General features: G+C 40.9%; 1 protein-coding gene across 1 annotated transcript in view; it reads right to left on the reverse strand.

Annotated features, from left to right (window-relative positions):
* Positions 1–502: 502 nt before the first annotated feature.
* Positions 503–19,605, reverse strand: part of fmr1 (fragile X messenger ribonucleoprotein 1) — a 54,472-nt gene continuing 35,369 nt past the window's right edge. Inside the window, exons 11-15 of the mRNA XM_062045403.1 lie at positions 18,496–18,582; positions 18,133–18,358; positions 17,810–18,004; positions 17,619–17,698; positions 503–5,871 (exon numbers count right to left, since the gene is read on the reverse strand). Of these exons, the coding sequence (XP_061901387.1) occupies positions 5,680–5,871; positions 17,619–17,698; positions 17,810–18,004; positions 18,133–18,358; positions 18,496–18,582 (780 nt within the window). The 3' untranslated portion in view covers positions 503–5,679. The remainder of the gene's footprint in view (positions 5,872–17,618; positions 17,699–17,809; positions 18,005–18,132; positions 18,359–18,495; positions 18,583–19,605) is intronic.

The raw sequence follows: 19,605 nt of genomic DNA on the forward strand, positions 1-19,605 counted from the left end.
GAGGTCGAGAATCCAATAGGGGCAGCCAGAGAACCAGAAGGGAACAACAGGGAATCACAGGAGCAGACGAGACGCACAGCTCGTCATGTGGAACGAAGGCAGACTACTAAAAGGACGACAAAGGAAGACACGGGACCAATCAAACACGACGGGAGAGAGAGCAAGGTTGCATAGAGCTAGGATATCACTTAGAGTACTCCAACAGATGAATTACGTTCTGGCGCCGGATATCAGGTTGAGCAGGCTTTTGAAGGCAGGACCTCTCATTAGCGCCAGGTGCATTGAGTGCCGGTGACTGATTGCAGCTGCTGGCTGCAGCAGGACGGACACGCGCCTGGCGCGCTCCTGGAAGAGTATTCCTGGAGGTGCGCTCATTAGAGCGCACCGATTAGTGCGCATTGGCATGCGCCCGGGCCGTGACACCATGGTTTTTCAAAGTGTTAAAATGTCTTTATCTTTGTGAACTAGCTGTTGAATTCAAAGGCCAGGCAGTTATCAGAAGATCAACCTTTATTTATTGAAACTGCTTGCATACAAAATATATTGCACTATAACCAGACATGTAAACCCAGACACCTGAAATGCTAGTAGTATTTACAAAGGGAAAGAAACAAAAATGCCCAAAAGTGCTCACAAGATTTACAGCTTTTTAGACTACCCTGGTTAAAGTATGTACACATTTTCTATGCATCTGTTTTTTTCTTCCTGACGCTCTGGTGTTAAAACAGACAAAAAATGTGTCTAGTTAACTTCTGTTGCATTAATACATTGTGGAATGAGAGTAGAAGAACCATTTGCTGCAACGACAAAAAGTCAACGTTGGTCGTCTTGCGCTGATTGCACATGAAACATGTGGTTAAATGCAACATGTGACAGAGGTGCATGGTCATATTTCAACACCAAATCATGTCATTATCCATCTGTTTTCTTAAAAATCATCTTTTAACATCGTCCACCCAAATGTTTACACGTTATCTCATGTTTGTAGATCAGTCATTTCTTCACATCTGAGACATTTTTTTTTTAATCTAACCCAAAATTATCGAAATCGGCTTGCAGTGAGTCGCGGGTAAAAAAATTGACTCCCTAGAAATGTTGAAGGTACACTTAGTAGGTTGACACCATTGACATACATTCATACAAACTAACCTTTAGAGAACCGTTTTTAGTCCTACTGTCAATTGAATCTTTCAACCTTGTTGTACAAAATCGACTCATTAAAACTGCAATGCATCGATAGGTGATAAAAGTCATGTCCAGTTTACTTCATGGTAGTCCTGTGAAAACGTTTGTTTTTATTAGGAAGTGGACAGCCATTGGACTTCCAATTCATGCTGCAACTTTTAGTTAAGTGGCATCATTTATGTACAATTGTTATGCAAAAACCTATCGATAGGAAATGACAGCTTTTGTTGAAACTTCCAAGCTTAAACTGCTTTGAAAGTATCACCATTACTTTCAGTTTCTTCAATTGACCGTGGTAACATGTACTCATCCTCAATATTGAATGCTATAAAACTCCTTTCTTTAAATTGAATCAATTTCCACAGATACTTCCCTCCGGTTCTTTACAATAAATGGGCAGCATGCAACAGTTTCCTCGCCTTCTCCTTAACGTATTTTTTTCTTTGTTACTATAGTACAAACCTTTTTTGCAACACCATTTGTTAGTATTATCAACTAAAACAAAACAATGCACACAAATCTATTCAACTCATTCTGTTGCAGTAAAGCTGACATCAGGTTTTACAAAGTGTATCATATATTAAGGCTGGAGTCCAACCGTACAGTAAATCAGTTGCAGCATAGTGACTTAAACCGTTCTCCTGGGTGTGAAAGAAGTGTTGGTAATGTCACGGTTATTGTGAACCGCAGTATTATTCCAGAGTGCTGGCTTACTAGATCTACATGTGGACAGCTATTCATCTATTAGAAAACTGGAGGAATATCTTTGTTACATTATTGATTCAGTTAAACACTATGTAATATTGGAATGGAAACCCAAGACATTTTTGGGAAATGAGTTTTTAACACAATAAGATTCTAAGTCATCCAGATCATGTTAATACACAAAGGTTGAATGGCGGCAACTGGACTTTTCTTGTTTGTTGGACAATCCACCTTTCATATTTATGTCCCCGGTGGGTAGTCGCAATAGTGTTGTGTCCCCCTTGAAACAGAGGTGGTTGTTTATTGTCTGCTTATATCTCTCCCCCAAAGATTGCTTGTATCCACACTCCCGTGGAATGAGACAAATGTTTTTTTCTACCAGCCAGGCCAATGACCTACTGGTAAGAAGGACAACCATTTGCCAGCCATTGTCAACACTATTGTGACGGCATTCACTAGAGACGCCATATCTAAAATTGAGAACTGAACAACTCAACAACAAATAAGAAAAGTCCAATTGCCATATTGTTACAATTCCTGACAATATTTGAGTATTTAGCTGACTGGGAACGAGCGAAAACGTTTGCTTGTCAAAGCCATAGTCACAAATAACCAAGGGTTGACACCGGCTGGAATATTTGAGATTTTTAAGTCATCGTCTGATCGATGGTAAATGGACTGCAACAATCGACAGTCTTTGGAACATTTGTTTCCGTTTTTCCCCTATATTCTAACACACTTTTAAACATTTCACTATCAATGTCACTCAACCCTGCTGTGGAGGATACTTTTTACAGCAAGTTTATTATCAAGAGATCTAGCATTCAACTGATATCAAACAGCAAAAAAGAGAGAAAATTAGGATAAGTGCACATTTGAAACAATATTACAAATAGTTTTTCCTCAAACAAAAAAATGACATCATTATATACAGTATGCCACCCCTCTCTCTCTCTCCCTCTCTTGAAACAACACAATTTATTTGATGTTCTATGGATAGTAAAAAGGTTATTTCTACTAGAATCGCTTTTGGATGCTTTGCAGAAAAGGCTAATTGTAAAAATGCAGCTAGGCTGCGGTTAGAATGTAAAGGACTAGGGAGAAATAAACCACCATTATTCCATACTTCTGACAAAATAAGCACAGTGGCAAGGAAATACTGGCCTCAGAAAAAAAGCACAGCGAGTATTGAAATACATACCATGAGACCAGACACTAAGACTTGTGGGAGGAGAAAATCAGAAACTAGTGTTGCAAAGGTCTAAATATAAAATACCAAGCAGTCAGTGCTTGTGAAAGAGCCAAACAATAGCATAAATCCAAGGCACAGAGATAAAAACATCCTATTAAAAGCCTCAGGAGCTGTGAATCTGACTCAACATTACAGGGGGCCGATAATGATGTTCCTCTTTTCCGACTTAGACAAGTTGTTACAATGTGGGATACTAGGGTGAAACAATGTCAAAGCGTCATATCATAAGGTTCATTCATTTGGACGTGAGCTTAGACAGTTGTAGATGCCTCTGAACGCTGTTTTAAACAATGGGCCATTTGTGACATCACAGATTGACGGATATACTAATGTGGGCATTTCTAGTTCATGCTCTCTGCTCTGCTCTTTAATGCTGATGTCTGGAGCCTCCAGCGTTAGTTCTTCTCTTTTTATGATAACTTGCCTGCTCTGATGTCTTTAAAATATATACATCCATATTTATTTGTACCCAACACGGGACTGTTTTGTCAACATGGTCCACTAAGTACAAGTTGGATAAGCTCCTAAACTCCAATGAAAGACAGCAACATTGTGACATTACCACTTTATAAAATATTATTTTTACCAACGTGCAGCATGTAGGGTAGGGTAAATGCTGTGTTTCTTTTATTATCTCTGAGTGGGCAGGTGTACCTAATGCTGTGACCGGCAAATCTATATATTGTTTATGAAGTTTACTTCTGAGCATGACTTAAAAACAAATAGTGGTATTGTTCATCTTCAAGATATACAGTATATAACTGTGTACATTTTGATGAGATAAATGATACTGGAAAGGATGGGGCATCGGACACAAAATATGGGTTATAAATATGACTGTGAAGAATGATTTATGCAAAATGTACACCAAAGCATATTTGATAATATCTAGACCAAAAGGAGTTGTGTTAAATGTACAGTAGAATGTTCATTGGTCCCCTTTAAGGATCCAAAAGAGTTTATGCTGTGGCTTGAAAAGTTTTAGTTAACTTTACGGTTACACCCGCACACACACATTCGCACACCAGGATGTGTTACATATATCGCAGGAACATAGTAACTGACGGCTGAATAGCATCAGCCACCATGTCAAACAGAAAAAGTGGCATCCAAATTGATCGTTAATGATTGACGCCATAAACATGTTGACACAATTTGTTCGACGTAATGACTGGTTGTAATTTACAATTCTAATGTACTATGTACACACACACGATTCTAAACAGTTAAGCTAAATGTAAAATGAAGAATCAAAACAGGAATTCATGCCACTTTCATGATTGTGACAACTGTGCCGTGGACTTATGTTGGCTCATACACATTGGGAGACTGATTTGATCTACAAAAACAAGCCAACTGAAAACACTTCTTGTTGGAATTGGGGACAAAACAATATGTGTGTGACTCTTGATGAGAGCCACCAAAAAATACCTACTCCAACCTAAATCACAGAACGAGGGGTGGTTTATTCGACAAGGCTATTAGGACTAAGAACAGATCCTAGAGGTTAAGTCTAAAAATATCTCCTGCTTTAACTCAGTAAAAGGTTTTTTCTACCATGACATTATGAAATCCATGATTTGTTATGTTGGATTCCAGCCCTCTGATTTTCTCCAACACTGAAGTTCACAACTTCAGCTGTGTGCTGTTAACTGTTGTCCACAGAGAACAGGGGCCTACCGATCTAAGCAGGGAAAATTAGTTGGGAAGTGTTCATGTTGCCCTGCCTAACAAAAGGAGCCTAATGTAAAATCACGCTCAGGTGGTGGAGCAAAGACAAGTGTGTGGATTAGATGTCCAACACTGGGTCTTAAACACACACTTACCCTGCTGCAGGATGACAATCTGACAAAGGGTCATTTTGTTAGTATGTGTGTCACTTATTACAATTCTTTGCAAGTTTAATACAATACAAGCAATTACAGAAGCTGAAATTGATGTGTCAAGTAAGATATTGCCCATACTTTACCACCTAACTCTTCCAGAGTTGAGGACAGAAGCCCCTTCCCTTGATCCCCAAGCATGTCAAACAGACTGCCCTCATTGTGCCCTAACCACATGGAAAATGTTCGAGTAAGTTGAAGTACAAGTACTAAACTTCAAGAAGCGGAGACAGTGAAGGCTCGCATGCACAGCGTCACCATCTTGCTTAATGCGCTAGTAAAGGAGAAGCGGTGCATTTAACTGAATGTTAGATGTGTTTCGACAGAAGGTTTGCTGGTCGGGAGGCTTCATTGTTTTCTCACTGCAAGAGAAAAACATCCATTTTGTCCCAGACCAGCCCTCGACACTGCACTGACACTGTAGTGTGCAGTTCGCTGACAAAGAAGACCAGCAGCAGTCTTCACTACAATAAGCCTCTTATGATGGAATGGAACCTTCTGTCTAAAAAAAAAAAAGTGTGTTGGGGGGGGAGGGGGATAACTGTGGATGGTTAATGACTGGTTGTGTTTTGTGTTATTGATGTGTTTGTGTGAGAGGATGTGTGTTCTTTCTGAGTATATGTGTCAAAGAGAGAAGGTCCTCCAGTGGCGTATCTACGACACTCCGTTCACCAGTGGGGGAGCGTCCTGTTTCTCCTTCTTCATCCCTCGGTCTCTGATGGGCCGGTGATGATTGCGTGGCGGGCCCTCACCGCTGGCACTGATGCCACCTTGTGATGAAGATGACCCTCCTCTCCCTCCTGAGGAATGCTGCACGCTGCGTTCATTGTTCCCATCCACACGAATCTGTGAGGGGAAGTAGGTGGTTTTTAAAATTCTGATTTTTTGCTTTGAACATTAAAACTTGGTATAGTCACCATTTACTCTATCTCACAAAAGTGACTAAACTCCTCACATTTTAGTAACCATTTATAATATATTTAAAGGCCTACTGAAACCCACTACTACCGACCACGCAGTCTGATAGTTTATATATCAATGATGAAATCTTAACATTGCAACACATGCCAATACGGCCGGGTTAACTTATAAAGTGCAATTTCAAATTTCCCGCTAAACTTCCGGTTGAAAACGTCTTTGGATGATGACGTATGCGCGTGACCTAGCCAGTGAAACAGAAGTATGGATACACCATTGAAGCCAATACAAAATAGCTCTGTTTTCATCTCATTATTCCACAGTATTCTGGACATCTGTGTTGGTGAATCTGTTGCAATTTGTTCATTGCATTATGGAGAAAGAAGCTGAGCAAGCAAAGAAGAAAGTTGTCGGTGCGAAGCGGAGTATTTTGCGAGGGAAGTCAGCAACACAACACAGCCGGTGTTTCATTGTTTACATTCCTGAAAGATGCAGTCAAGATCGAAGAACTCGGACAACAGAGACTCTTACCAGGAGGACTTTGACTTCGATACACAGACGCCTGTAGAGAACTGGGACACTGACTCTTACCAGGATTACTTTGATTTGGATACACAGACGCAGACGCGGTACCGTGAGTACGCAGCTGCGCTTCCAAACATTTGATCGCTTGCCCGTACGTGCGTGTCACATACGTAACGTTGGGTAAATATATAAGCTTTATGAACCTTGGGTTAGGTGAACGGTCCTTTGGACTGAGTGATTGTGTGTGTTGTGCAGGTGTTTGAATTGTATTGGCGGGTTATATGGACGGGAGCTAGGAGCTAGCATAACAAACACCTAGGTCAGGGGTCGGCAACCTTTACCACTCAAAGAGCCATTTTGGCAAGTTTCACAAATTAAAGAAAATAATGGGAGCCACAAAAAAAAATGTAAAATGAAAAACACCGCATACAAAGTTTAAATGCTTTGTGCTATGTTACCCAGGGGTCTCTGACACACGCACCGGCACGCACTTTAATGTGGAAATTTGATGTTAGTGCGGCCCGCGAGTTTTGAATGAATGCCACTTGATAGCGTCATACTTGCCAACCCTCTCATTTTTCCCGGGAGACTCCCGAATATCAGGGCGTGATGACACTGCTTTTGGCGCCCTCTACAGCCTGCCCAAAAAGTGTACCTGCTCTACCACATGTAGAATGCAGTTTCAGTTTGCTCACGTAAATGACAGCAAGGCGTACTACCTCAGCAGCCACACATCTTACACTGACGGTACCAATACCCAGAATCCCATGCAGCCCTAACTCTTCCGCTCAACCAACGCACGGAGAGGGGGGGTTGATGTGTGGGGGGATTTGGTGGTAGCGGGGGTGTATAATGTAGACCGGAAGAGTTAGGGCTGCATGGGATTCTGGCAGTGGCGTGCCGTCACTAGAGGCAGGGGAAGCACGGCACGGCCTCACCTGCCATCATGGAAAGAAAAAAGAAAGTAAAAAGAAAAAAAAATTAATTAAATTGTTATATGTATCCAGTAATTATACTAAAGTTATTTTCCATGTAACTTCACCAGTTTTAGATTATTTTTATTTTTATTTTCACATTTGCCGTTCAAATACAGAGAAGAGACGGTGCGGTGATCAGCAGCCAGTTGAGGCACGTCACTGATTTGTGCCTCAACATGGATTGTGCGCAATGACTCGGCTAACTGCTGGCCTGCTGTGCAGTGAGACTGTATTGCTATATGAATTATATTACCGTAATTTCCGGACTATAAGCCGCACCTGACTATAAGCCGCACCAGCTAAATTTAGGGGGAAATACAGATTGCTCCATATATAAGCCGCACCCGACTATAAGCCGCAGGGTTTTGATGTGTAATTAGCGTAGTATATAGGGGTTCCTGCTACCACGGAGGGGATTGTCGGGACAGAGATGACTGTTTGGGAACGCAAAGCGTCCCATTTATTAACTATAAATCTTCCAATCATTCAATCAAACTTTCACATCTTTGACATGGCGAACAGCATTCGTGCAGAGTACAAATAATACAACGGTGCAAAGTAATACAAAGTGCTCGCCTGTACGTTATCAAAATAACCAGCCTACCGGTATATGAAAAGTCAGTCTTTAATCATTGTGTCATCGTCTTCCTCCTGCGTACTAAAACCACCGAAATCCTCTTCGTCGGTGTCGGAGAAGAACAGGCCGTATATAAGCCGCACCCTTGTATAAGCCGCAGGGACCAGAACGAGGGGAAAAAGTAGCGGCTTATAGTCCGGAAATTACGGTATACATTTCCATAGTTTAGTTAGCTGAGGTATATAATGTACAGTGTATCTTGTCAACAACTGTATGTGTGTAACGTATTTCTTGTGCTGAGCGATCATAAAACTGGAGGCTCGTCTCATAACCCTGCCGCCTGGTGCCAAGCACCTCCGCCGCAGAATGCATCGCCCGACGGGAGCGCCACACCAACCAAAGCCCACACCCAAACCCTCCACGTGCAAGACAGAATCCACCCAAAAAAAAGTCACTTAACAAGAAGCCAAAAAGTGCAAAAACAACAATGCTCGCGCTGCAGGAGCCGCGAACGACCGCAGGGACACAACATTAGGTACACCTGCACTGCAGGTTCATATGTTTGTAAATCTGACTGTGATAATGCAGTCGTGCCTCACCAGACATTAACCTCACCGCACGCCACTGGATTCTGGGTATTGGTTGTGTTGCGTTTATGTTGTGTTACGGTGGGATGTTCTCCAGAAATGTGTTTTTCATTCTTTTTTGGTGTGGGTTCACAGTGTGGCGCATATTTGTAACGTAACAATGTTAAAGTTGTTTGATACGGCTACCGTCAGTGTAAGCTGTGTGGCTGGTGAGTAAGTATGCTTTGCTGTCTCCTATGTGTGCAAGTAAAAGCAACATACAACATGTGGCCAGGCTGGCACGCTGTTTGTAAATGCTATAGAGGACAATTACTGCAGTGCAATTAGGGCACTCCCTTTATTTAGTAATTAGAGTGTAAATAGGATTACATTTTCCCTGGGACTTATCTATGAGAGAAACTGAGATCCATAGGTCTCCTGGGAAAATTGGGGGGGTCGGCAAGTATGTAGCTGAGCCGCTGAGTGGTCAAAGAGCCGCATGCGGCTCCGGAGCCGCGGGTTGCCGACCCCTGACCTAGGTGTTTGTTATGCGGGATTAATTTGTGGCATATTAAATATAAGCCTGGTTGTGTTGTGGCTAATAGAGTATATATATGTCTTGTGTTTATTTACTGTTGTAGTCATTCCCAGCTGAATATCAGGTCCCACCCGCGCGCTTCCAAACATTTGATCGCTTGCCCGTACGTGCGTGTCACGTACGTAACTTTGGGTAAATATATAAGCTTTATGAAACTTGGGTTAGGTGAACGGTCCTTTGGGCTGAGTGATTGTGTGTGTTGTGCAGGTGTTTGAATTGTATTGGCTGGTTATATGGACGGGAGCTAGGAGCTAGGAGCTAGCATAGCAAACACCTAGGTGTTTGTTATGTGGGATTAATTTGTGGCATATTAAATATAAGCCTGGTTGTGTGGCTAATAGAGTATATATATGTCTTGTGTTTATTTACTGTTATAGTCATTCCCAGCTGAATATCAGGTCCCACCCGCCTCTCACAGCATCTTCCCTATGTGAATCGCTTCCACTCCCCACTAGTCCTTCACTTGCACTTTCCTCATCCACAAATCTTTCATCCTCGCTCAAATTAATGGGGAAATTGTCGCTTTCTCTGTCCGAATCGCTTTCACTTCTGGCCGCCATCACTGTAAATAATAGGGAACTTTGCGGAAATGTTCAACTGACTACGTCACGCTACTTCCGGTAGGGGCAAGGCTTTTTTTTGTCTGATACCAAAAGTTGCGATCTTTATCGTCGTCGTTCTCTACTAAATCCTTTCAGCAAAAATATGGCAATATCGCGAAATGATCAAGTATGACACACAGAATAGATCTGCTATCCCCGTTTAAATAAAAAAAATCATTTCAGTAGGCCTTTAAAGGACAATATTAAAGGTGCCATATGTAATCATTTAATGTCAAGTCATCATTAAAGGCCTACTGAAACCCACTACTACCGACCACGCAGTCTGATAGTTAACTTATAAAGTGCAATTTTAAATTTCCCGCTAAACTTTCGGGTGAAAACGTCTTTGGATGATGACGTATGCGTGTGACGTAACCAGTGAAACAGAAGTATCGGTAACCCATTGAATACAATACAAAATAGCTCTGTTTTCATCTCAAAATTCCACAGTATTCTGGACATCTGTATTGGTGAATCTTTTGCAATTTGTTTAATGAACAATGAAGACTGCAAAGAAGAAAGTTGTAGGTGGGATCGGTGTATTAGCGGCGGACTACAGCAACACAACCAGGAAGACTTTGACTCGGATAGCAGACGCGCTAGCCGACGCTAGCCACTGACCGCACAGATGATCGTGGTGAAGTCCTTCGTCCTTCTGTCGATCGCTGGAACGCAGGTGAGCACGGGTGTTGATGAGCAGATGAGGGCTTGCTGGCGTAGGTAGAGCGCTAATGTTTTTATCATAGCTCTGTGAGGTCCCGTTATACTAAGTTAGCTTCAATGGCGTCGTTAGCAACAGTATTTTTAAGCTTCGCCAAGCTGGAAAGCATTAACCGTGTATTTACATGTCCCTGGTTTAATAGTATTGTTGATCTTCTGTCTATCTTTCCAGTCAGGGATTTATTTATTTTGTTTCTATATGCTGTTAAGCACGATGCTATCACGTTAGCTCCGTAGCTAAGTTAGCTTCAATGGCGCCGTTAGCAACAGCATTTTTAAACTTCGCCAGGCTGGAAAGCATTAACCGTGTATTTACATGTCCCTGGTTTAATAGTATTGTTGATCTTCTGTCTATCATTCCAGTCAGGGATTTATTTATATTGTTTCTATATGCAGTTAAGCACGATGCTATCACGTTAGCTCCGTAGCTAAAGTGTTTCGTCGATGTATTGTCGTGGAGATAAAAGTCACTGTGAATGTCCATTTTGTGTTCTCGACTTTCATTTTTAAGAGGACATAGTATCCGAGGTGGTTTAAAATACAAATCTGTGATCCACAATAGAAAAAGGAGAGAGAGTGGAATCCAATGAGCCAGCTTGTACCTAAGTTACGGTCAGAGCGAAAAAAGATATGTCTGCATTCTAGTCCTTAACTCTAATGTTCCTCATCCACAAATCTTTCATCCTCGCTCAAATTAATGGGGTAATCGTCGCTTTCTCGGTCCGAATCGCTCTAGCTGCATTGAAAACAATAGGAAAATATGAGGAGGCTATCAACTGACTACGTCACGCTACTTCCGGTAGGGGCAAGGCTTTTTTTTAATCAGATACCAAAAGTTGCGATCTTTATCGTCGTCGTTCTCTACTAAATCCTTTCAGCAAAAATATGGCAATATCGCGAAATGATCGAGTATGACACATAGAATGGATCTGCTATTCTCGTTTAAATAAAAAAAAATCATTTCAGTAGGCCTTTAAATGGCTCTGATATGTCAAAAGGCATTACTAAATCATGTCCTTTTCGAATACCTTTATTACTGATAACGGTAATTCAGCCGGGATATGATCATTTCAAAATTAGATTTACAGCCCCAAAATCTTGTTATTGTTTTAATTTCGATGCCCCGTCCTCCACCGTTTGACCAATTAGAAAGTCTGTGAGTGTATCACATCCAGGTTGCCAGTTACGCAACGCCACCTTCGTCTGACTACTGCCACTGGTAAAGTTACTAAACATGTCAGACCTTAGTAAATCTTAAAGGGGCCGTTACGATTCTCAACTTATTCATGACAAAGCCAGGAACAAAACAAGGATTTGTAACGGGGATGCCTTTGAAAGATGGAGACATTGAGACTATGATCTTGTCTAACAAAGCTATTATGTTCGTGCAACGAATGCTGAGTGTGATGCTCAGCTCCGAGTGTAATGCTTAGTTAGCATGCTAGCCCGGTCAATGACACATCGACATATAGGCTAATGGGGGATATATATGGCCGTTTGCCTGTATGTCGATGTGTCATACAACTGACGAGGCATAATATATTTTCGACAAATAAAATATTGGTAGTGTCAGTGCCTATTTCGTTCTCAATATGCTGATACGCTGAGGAAACGCGTTCCAACATTAGCACGACTAACTGCGGTTTCTGGTACTGTATGTACATCATGCACATATGGTGTGGTACTTGCTTGGCACAATATAATGCATTACATGTAATGATTTTCTACTTTGTGTATTAACATGGTAGCAGGCTATATGATTTATACGTAACGTGGGTTGGCTCATAGAATTGCACTCTGCACTGAAAGATGGTAAATGTGCGTACATGGAAGAGAATGCAATGCGTCAGGTTGGATGCAATATGGAGTTATGCTGAACAAAATGTGGCGGTAATTTTACTGTTGGCCTTGGCTTGCCATCAAAGTAGGCCTATGCGATATATAATATATTATATACTATCATATATAATTATTTCGATGTTGGTCCGTGCGGTCAAACTAGATATTTTAGCAGGGTAATGCCAACAATCTGTCCCGACTCCTGACGAAAATATTGCTGCGTAACTTTACAAATACACGTAGCTAATCTACATCAGTAAAATGTGGCATAATTACTTAGTAAACCATCTTGTAAGAAGCATAAACAAGAGAAACCTACAGTGTAGGACTCGCCGATTGCCATTTGAAGTTTCTTGGAGTAGGATTCGGTTTCGGCTACGTATCTGGCAACCTCAGTCATGGAGAGTGGGAGGGGACTACAGCATTTTTACTGTGATTGCAGTACCATTCCTGGCCTCATTATTACATATAGCACCTTTAAATAAAGTGAACTTGAATTTAAGTATAGCAGTATAGATTTGCTGTCTTCTGAACATATCGTTTGAATAGCTGTACACCACACAGTGAACATGTCCAAACGATGTCTTTGGAGGGAATATTTACTGCGAGCATCATTTGGCCCTTTTCCACCAGTTTTGTTACAACAATGTTACTCAAATGTTGACTACTTGATGATGCATAAATGTGTAAAAAAAAATTCTAGTGTCCTTTAATTTTAGAAGAGTAAATAGCAACAATGTTTGTCATTTATTGGTTAATCTCTATTTGGGCTTAACTTGATTTACAATTCAACTTGAATAGCACTACCTTTGAGGCACAAGTTAAAGTGCGTAAATTGGAACAGACTACTAAGTGTAGCCATAAATGACATGCTGTCTATCACACAAGGGGACGGTTAATAAGTGGCTCATATTCCAATTGACTGTTGAGGAAAAGAGAAACCTTCAGTGTCACTCACAAAGACAAACGCCTGAACCCCTTTAGTATGTCAGCCAGTTGTATTTAAAGCAGAAAAAATCCCAAATGACATATCACATTGTGACACTGCTGACTGCACTGACTTGTAAATTATGTGTTGTGATATTGTTGACCCAATCTAAGTTATTGGAGCCACAATCGAGATAGCAGCTTTCACATGTGCACTTTTGGCCCATGTAGGGAAAAAACAAACCTTCAAACTATCTGACAGTAAATGCAGTTATCAATCTTTTTATACGGCATATCCTGAAATAGAAGACAACAGTACTTTAAAGGCCTACTGAAATGATTTTTTTTTTATTTAAAAGGGGATAGCAGATCCATATAATGTGTCATACTTGATCATTTTGCGATATTGCCATATTTTTGCTGAAAGGATTTAGTAGAGAACATCGACGATGAAGTTCGCAACTTTTGGTCGCTGATAAAAAAAGCCTTGCCTGTACCGGAAGTAGCGTGACGTCACAGGTTGCATGGCTCCTCACATTTCCCCATTGTTTACACCAGCAGCGAGAACGATTCAGACCGAGAAAGCGACGATTACCCCATTAATTTGAGCGACGATGAAAGATTTGTGAATGAGGACGTGAGAGTGAAGGACTAGAGTGCAGTGCAGGACGTATCTCTTTTCGCTCTGACCGTAACTTAGGTAAAAGGGCTCCTTGGATTCCACACTTTCTCCTTTTTCTATTTTGGATAACGGATTTGTATTTTAAACCACCTCGGATACTATATCCTCTTGAAAATGAGAGTCGAGAACGCGAAATGGACATTCACAGTGACTTTTATCTCCACGACAATACATCGGTGAAGCACTTTAGCTACGGAGCTAACGTGATAGCATCGTGCTTAAATGCAGATAGAAACAAAAGAAATAAGCCCCTGACTGGAAGGATAGACAGAACATCAACAATACTACTATCAGGAGACACCGAACCAAACACTGGACCTGTAACCACACGGTTAATGCTGTGCCGCCTGTCGAAGCCTAGCAATGCTGTTGCTAACGACGCCATTGAAGCTAACTTAGCTACGGGACCTCGTCAGAGCTATGATAAAAACATTAGCGCTCCACCTACGCCAGCCGTCATCTGCTCATCAACACCCGTGCTCACCTGCGTTACAGCGATCGACGGCACGACGAAGGACTTCACCCGATCATCGATGCGGTCGGCGGCTAGCGTCGGATAGCGCGTCTGCTATCCAACTCAAAGTCCTCCTGGTTGTGTTGCTGCAGCCAGCCGCTAATACACCGATCCCACCTACAGCTTTCTTCTTTGCAGTCTCCATTGTTCATTAAACAAATTGCAAAAGATTCACCAACACAGATGTCCAGAATACTGTGGAATTTTGCGATGAAAACAGAGCTGTTTGTATTGGGATACAATGTGTCCGAATACTTCCGCTTCAACCATTGACGTCACACGCAAACGTCATCATACATAGACGTTTTCACCCGGAAGTTTCCCGGGAAATTTAAAATTGCACTTTATAAGTTAACCCAGCCGTATTGGTATGTGTTGCAATGTTAAGATTTCATCATTGATATATAAACTATCAGACTGCGTGGTCGGTAGTAGTGGGTTTCAGTAGGCCTTTAAAAGGGGATGTTTGCAAGATTTACACAGATGTCTAGAGGGCGCCAACTTTCCAATGTATTTCACACAGTATAATCCGCCCTCTTCCGGCTTCTCTTACGTAATGACGTAGCTACGTACGTACATATGTACATACGTAACACTTGCACGCGAATTAGCTCTGCGTGTCGTTGGCTAATAATAGCAATTTAGATAGTTAGCGTTAGCTGTCATTTAATGTTTATTCTATCATAACAACAACATGACTGCAAATTGTTTGTTGCCTCTTTTGGACTGCTTTTTTATGTGTGCACGCGCTCTCTGTGCGTACGTGTTGACGAGACCGGGTGAGTGCCGGCATAAACACCAACCATTTTATACAGGCCGGTAAAAATTTTTTACTATCCAAACTTAATTGTGAAAAATATAGACAGTTTTCACACCAATGTGTTGTGTTAAACCACTAATGGTAACACAAGCTAGCCAATGGTGTCCTCTTTATATTTCTTGCTTTGAAAACTAACCGTGAGCAGGTTGCAAACAGCTCTTTTAATTTTGGTATGCCCCTTTTTGTATGATTCAGTTATTCGGATAAAAGTTTTTGACAAACCGTTCACCCGCTTTCACTGCAAAAACATGAACACACATCCTGTTGTTTATGTGTTAGAGATAAAGGTGTTCCAATCAGGGTTTAATGCTGCCGATTCTAATCACCCATAAATGAAAGTGGCATCGAATGTATTGACCTTTTTTTTTAATGTATTAATGGTGAGTGCTATTGACGGTGTAACAATGTCAACACAACATTTAAAACTAGCTATTACTCATTTAAATACCTTGTTTTTTGCCCACAAAACCCTCCTGTGTCTTGGAAATTATTACCAGAGTTGGTAAACATCAACAACAACAAAAAAAAAAAAAATTGGAAAAATAAAAATATAAATCTAACAACTTTCGTATTAATCATATTATGATACTACCCTTGGTATCAACACTGTCGCTTTATGGGTCGATTTGTCTTCCTCCTACGTAAGCCTGACAGTGTTCGTTTAACAAAAACAGAGCAGCACAACAGTAGTTAGAATTATTCTCTCTCCAACTGTTATTATTCCACTTGTTCATTTCCTATTAATAATTGCTTACTTTCTGTTATAAATTACATCACTCTACACTTCCGAAACTTTTTCACTATTCAAAGCGCTTTGAGTCACTAGAGAAAGGCATTATATAAATATAATTTACTTCACGAATCACTTATATCTTCTGTTGTTTCAGCGGCTAGCTTAGCAATTAGCTTGCCTGCTCTTGCTTGCTTTTCCTTTGCGTGTATCATCAGGGTTCCCCCTTAATGTATTTGATTGTGGCGGTACGCCATGGTAATACACTAGCCGCCACACCTTAAAAATAAGGTGTTTTGTTTTTTTACATGAAAACAAAAAGTAATATAATGTATTGTACCGTCCAGAAGAAAATACAAAGTCCGGCCCTCTTTTTAGGTTATATTGCCAATTTAATGCTAGCAACGGGCCCGATTCCTTAAGTATTTTCTCAATGCACACACATCCGCCTCCGCGTTTCACTCCCAGACATAACACTTCCTCATTCTCCACCAATACGATGTGTCCACAGACCATTGGAAAAATAAACATCATATCACACTAACATACACATTAACACCAGCAGGTCGTTAGTATGAATGGATATATATATATATTATTATTATTATTTGGGCGCTTTTTACTAATGATGCATCGAAAATGTTACCGAAAAAAGACATTTTCATCAACAGAACAGCACTGCCGAAACCAAATATGACAACGTAAGCAATATGCACTGGGTTGTCTGGAGTAAGGCAGCTTGACCGCGAAGTTGACGTACTTTAATGTATCAAAGATATACCCGTGGACAGCAATCTTCAAAATTTAAGATTACACTGGCGGCTTTTAAGGAAAGAAGGCTCCTAGCAGTGAAGCAAGTGTGACGTCAGGCTCTCTGCAGCTCTCTTTTTGTTGTGGACATGGCACGACAGACGTAATAGTGCCTCTAAACCCGAGTACAGTCTCCAATAACCCCAGAAATAGATGCTAGATTTGTTGCCAATCTTTTTTGAAAGTGACTAAAAGGATTGGAGATCAACAAAGTACATTGTACAATAAGCAGCAACAATTGAAAAATAGAGCAAAACAATATTATGTAAGAAAAATAAATGTAGAATTAAAAATTAACAAATCTGTTTTAAATGTATGTACACATTATGCATCATAGCAAATTAATGTGAAGATGTCATATTGACCACAACCCTAACCATGTCCCCACCGCCAATATAGGGGAAACTCTGAACATGTTTAGCCTCGTCTTCCAGTGATAGTAAAATTTAAGAAATGTACTTTATTTGTCAAAATGGAGGATTACTGTCTTAGAGGAGCGGCTCTACACAGTGTATGGATATTAGTCACTTAGCCAACTCTGTAGCAGCTAATTCTTCTGGTCCATCAAAAATAGGAATCAACATTTAAAAATGTGTGTGATTCCGGGAGAGTCGGAATGTAATGTGCCCGTCGATGCCCAAGTCCAGGTATTGTATAGCCGAAGATTGTGTAAAACTCACTGTCAACTCAGTTTAAGTGCTATGTAATTGACTTTGAAAGCAAAATAACTTTGAGCATACACAATGTCGAACAACTACATAACTTCCATGAATTATAAAGCACTTTACCTGAAGGGTGTCTTCCTGTGCTCTCGTCTTGGGGTCTCTGCTATGACGAGGCCTAGGGTCACTCCACTGTACATCGTCACCTAACCGAGACAGCCAAAGACAACACATCATACAACGCTGTTTTGAACGTCTTGAGAAGCTGCCAAAAGCACAAAAAATGACAATATAACTTAGACATAATAATCATTCACTTTTATATCCTCCTCTTCCTCTTCCCCCTCGTCCTCGAGGTCCCCCTCCACCTCCTCTCCTCCTCCCGTCCGTCCGTCTGGGCAAAGTTCCACCTCCTGTCATCAGCTCCTCAGTGGGAGCCAATGACCAATCGCTAAGCTCGTCTCTATGGTCTGACTCTGTCTCTGAAGCATTGGATGCCTCGGAGTTGGTGCCTGGTGGATAAGGCACACAAATAAAAAAACATTTAAACTGACCCTTTTTTTATTTAGTTCATACTGCATAAAAATATTTAGGAGTCCAAATAAGGGTCGTCAGTGCTTAAGTAGTAATGCCACTGCACCTGAAGCAAACGCTGCACCCCCTCCTCTTCGACCTCGGCTGCCTCTTCCTCCTCCTCCTCCATAGGGCTTCCCTCCTGCTCCTCTTCCAAGGCCTGTGCCGTTATCAAACACGTAGCTTTTGTCTTTAGGATTTCGTGGGCCCGTCCCTCCAACACTGGCCCCGCCTCCTATCTGTCTCAGCTGCTCGTCGATCTGAAGACGCTCCAGACGAAGCTGGTCCACCTCCTGTGGGCATAGAGTTTCAAAAAACAAGCTGTAGTTTTGTTTCATACAATCAGGAAACTTAAAAAGGTTATTAGATTTTTGATAAATGAGATCATCAACCTTTTTGGTCAAACCACTGTAGGGCATTTCTGGTGTACCTTAAGATAGTTGAGATGATAGTCCAGCAGTACCGTTGCATTTGAGATGCTTTCCTTGGTCCCCACAAATACAAACGGCACCAATCCCTAGGAAGAAAATTAAAATAGAAAAGATGTTGTCTCCACCCACCTGTCACAAAATGTTTAAAATAGCCAGAGAAAATTGCATAAAAAGTAATTTTAGTCACATATCGCTTAATAAAGTGAAATAAATTGTGCATATTAATGTGCAATGCGCGAGTACATTTGTAAACTTGTTCAGTAAGTTCTTCAAACTGTAATGGTGATACCATTTGGGACAATCAAATAACCTACCATCTTTTTTCCGTAACCTAAATGTGGTATCAGCATGTACAAAATGACAAAATGCATAGTAAAATTTTGCAAGGTGTCATCAGGTTGTGTTGAGTTGTGTGTTTCTGTTTTTACCCTAAGTTAAATGTGTACACAATAGAATGGCACCTCCCAGGAATCGCAGCTTACAAATGTCAAATGAAGTGAGACATGGGTGTTAAATACTGTACAGCAGTGGTCCCCAACCTTTTTGTAACTGCGGACCGGTCAACGCTTGAAAATTTGTCCCACGGACCGGGGGGGATGTTTTTTTAAATTTATTTGTTTATTTATTTTTTTGTCATAAAAAAATACAATCATGTGTGCTTACGGACTGTATCCTTGCTGACTGTATTGATCTATATTGATATATAATGTAGGAACCAGAAATATTAATAACAGAAAGAAACAACCCTTTTGTGTGAATGAGTGTGAATGAGTGTAAATGGGGTAGGGAGGTTTTTTGGGTTGGTGCACTAATTGTAAGTGTATCTTGTGTTTTTTATGTTGATTTAAAAAAAAATAAAAAAACATTTTTTATTTTATTTATTTCTGGTGCAGCCCGGTACCAATCGATCCACGGATGGTTGGGGACCACTGCTGTACAGTACATCTTTCAGTAGACTACACTTCGTATATTATGTACTTATAGTAGTTCCCAAGAAATCACTTTTTGACAATTGATGTGTCATTGACAATCACAAAATTTACCAGCTTTCTCTTTTACTTCTCTCCTTTTAATTGTGAGCTGCAACCACTTGAATTAATCTATCCACC

This window comes from Entelurus aequoreus, linkage group LG04 (genome assembly GCF_033978785.1).
Source record: "Entelurus aequoreus isolate RoL-2023_Sb linkage group LG04, RoL_Eaeq_v1.1, whole genome shotgun sequence".
NCBI lineage: Eukaryota > Metazoa > Chordata > Actinopteri > Syngnathiformes > Syngnathidae > Entelurus > Entelurus aequoreus.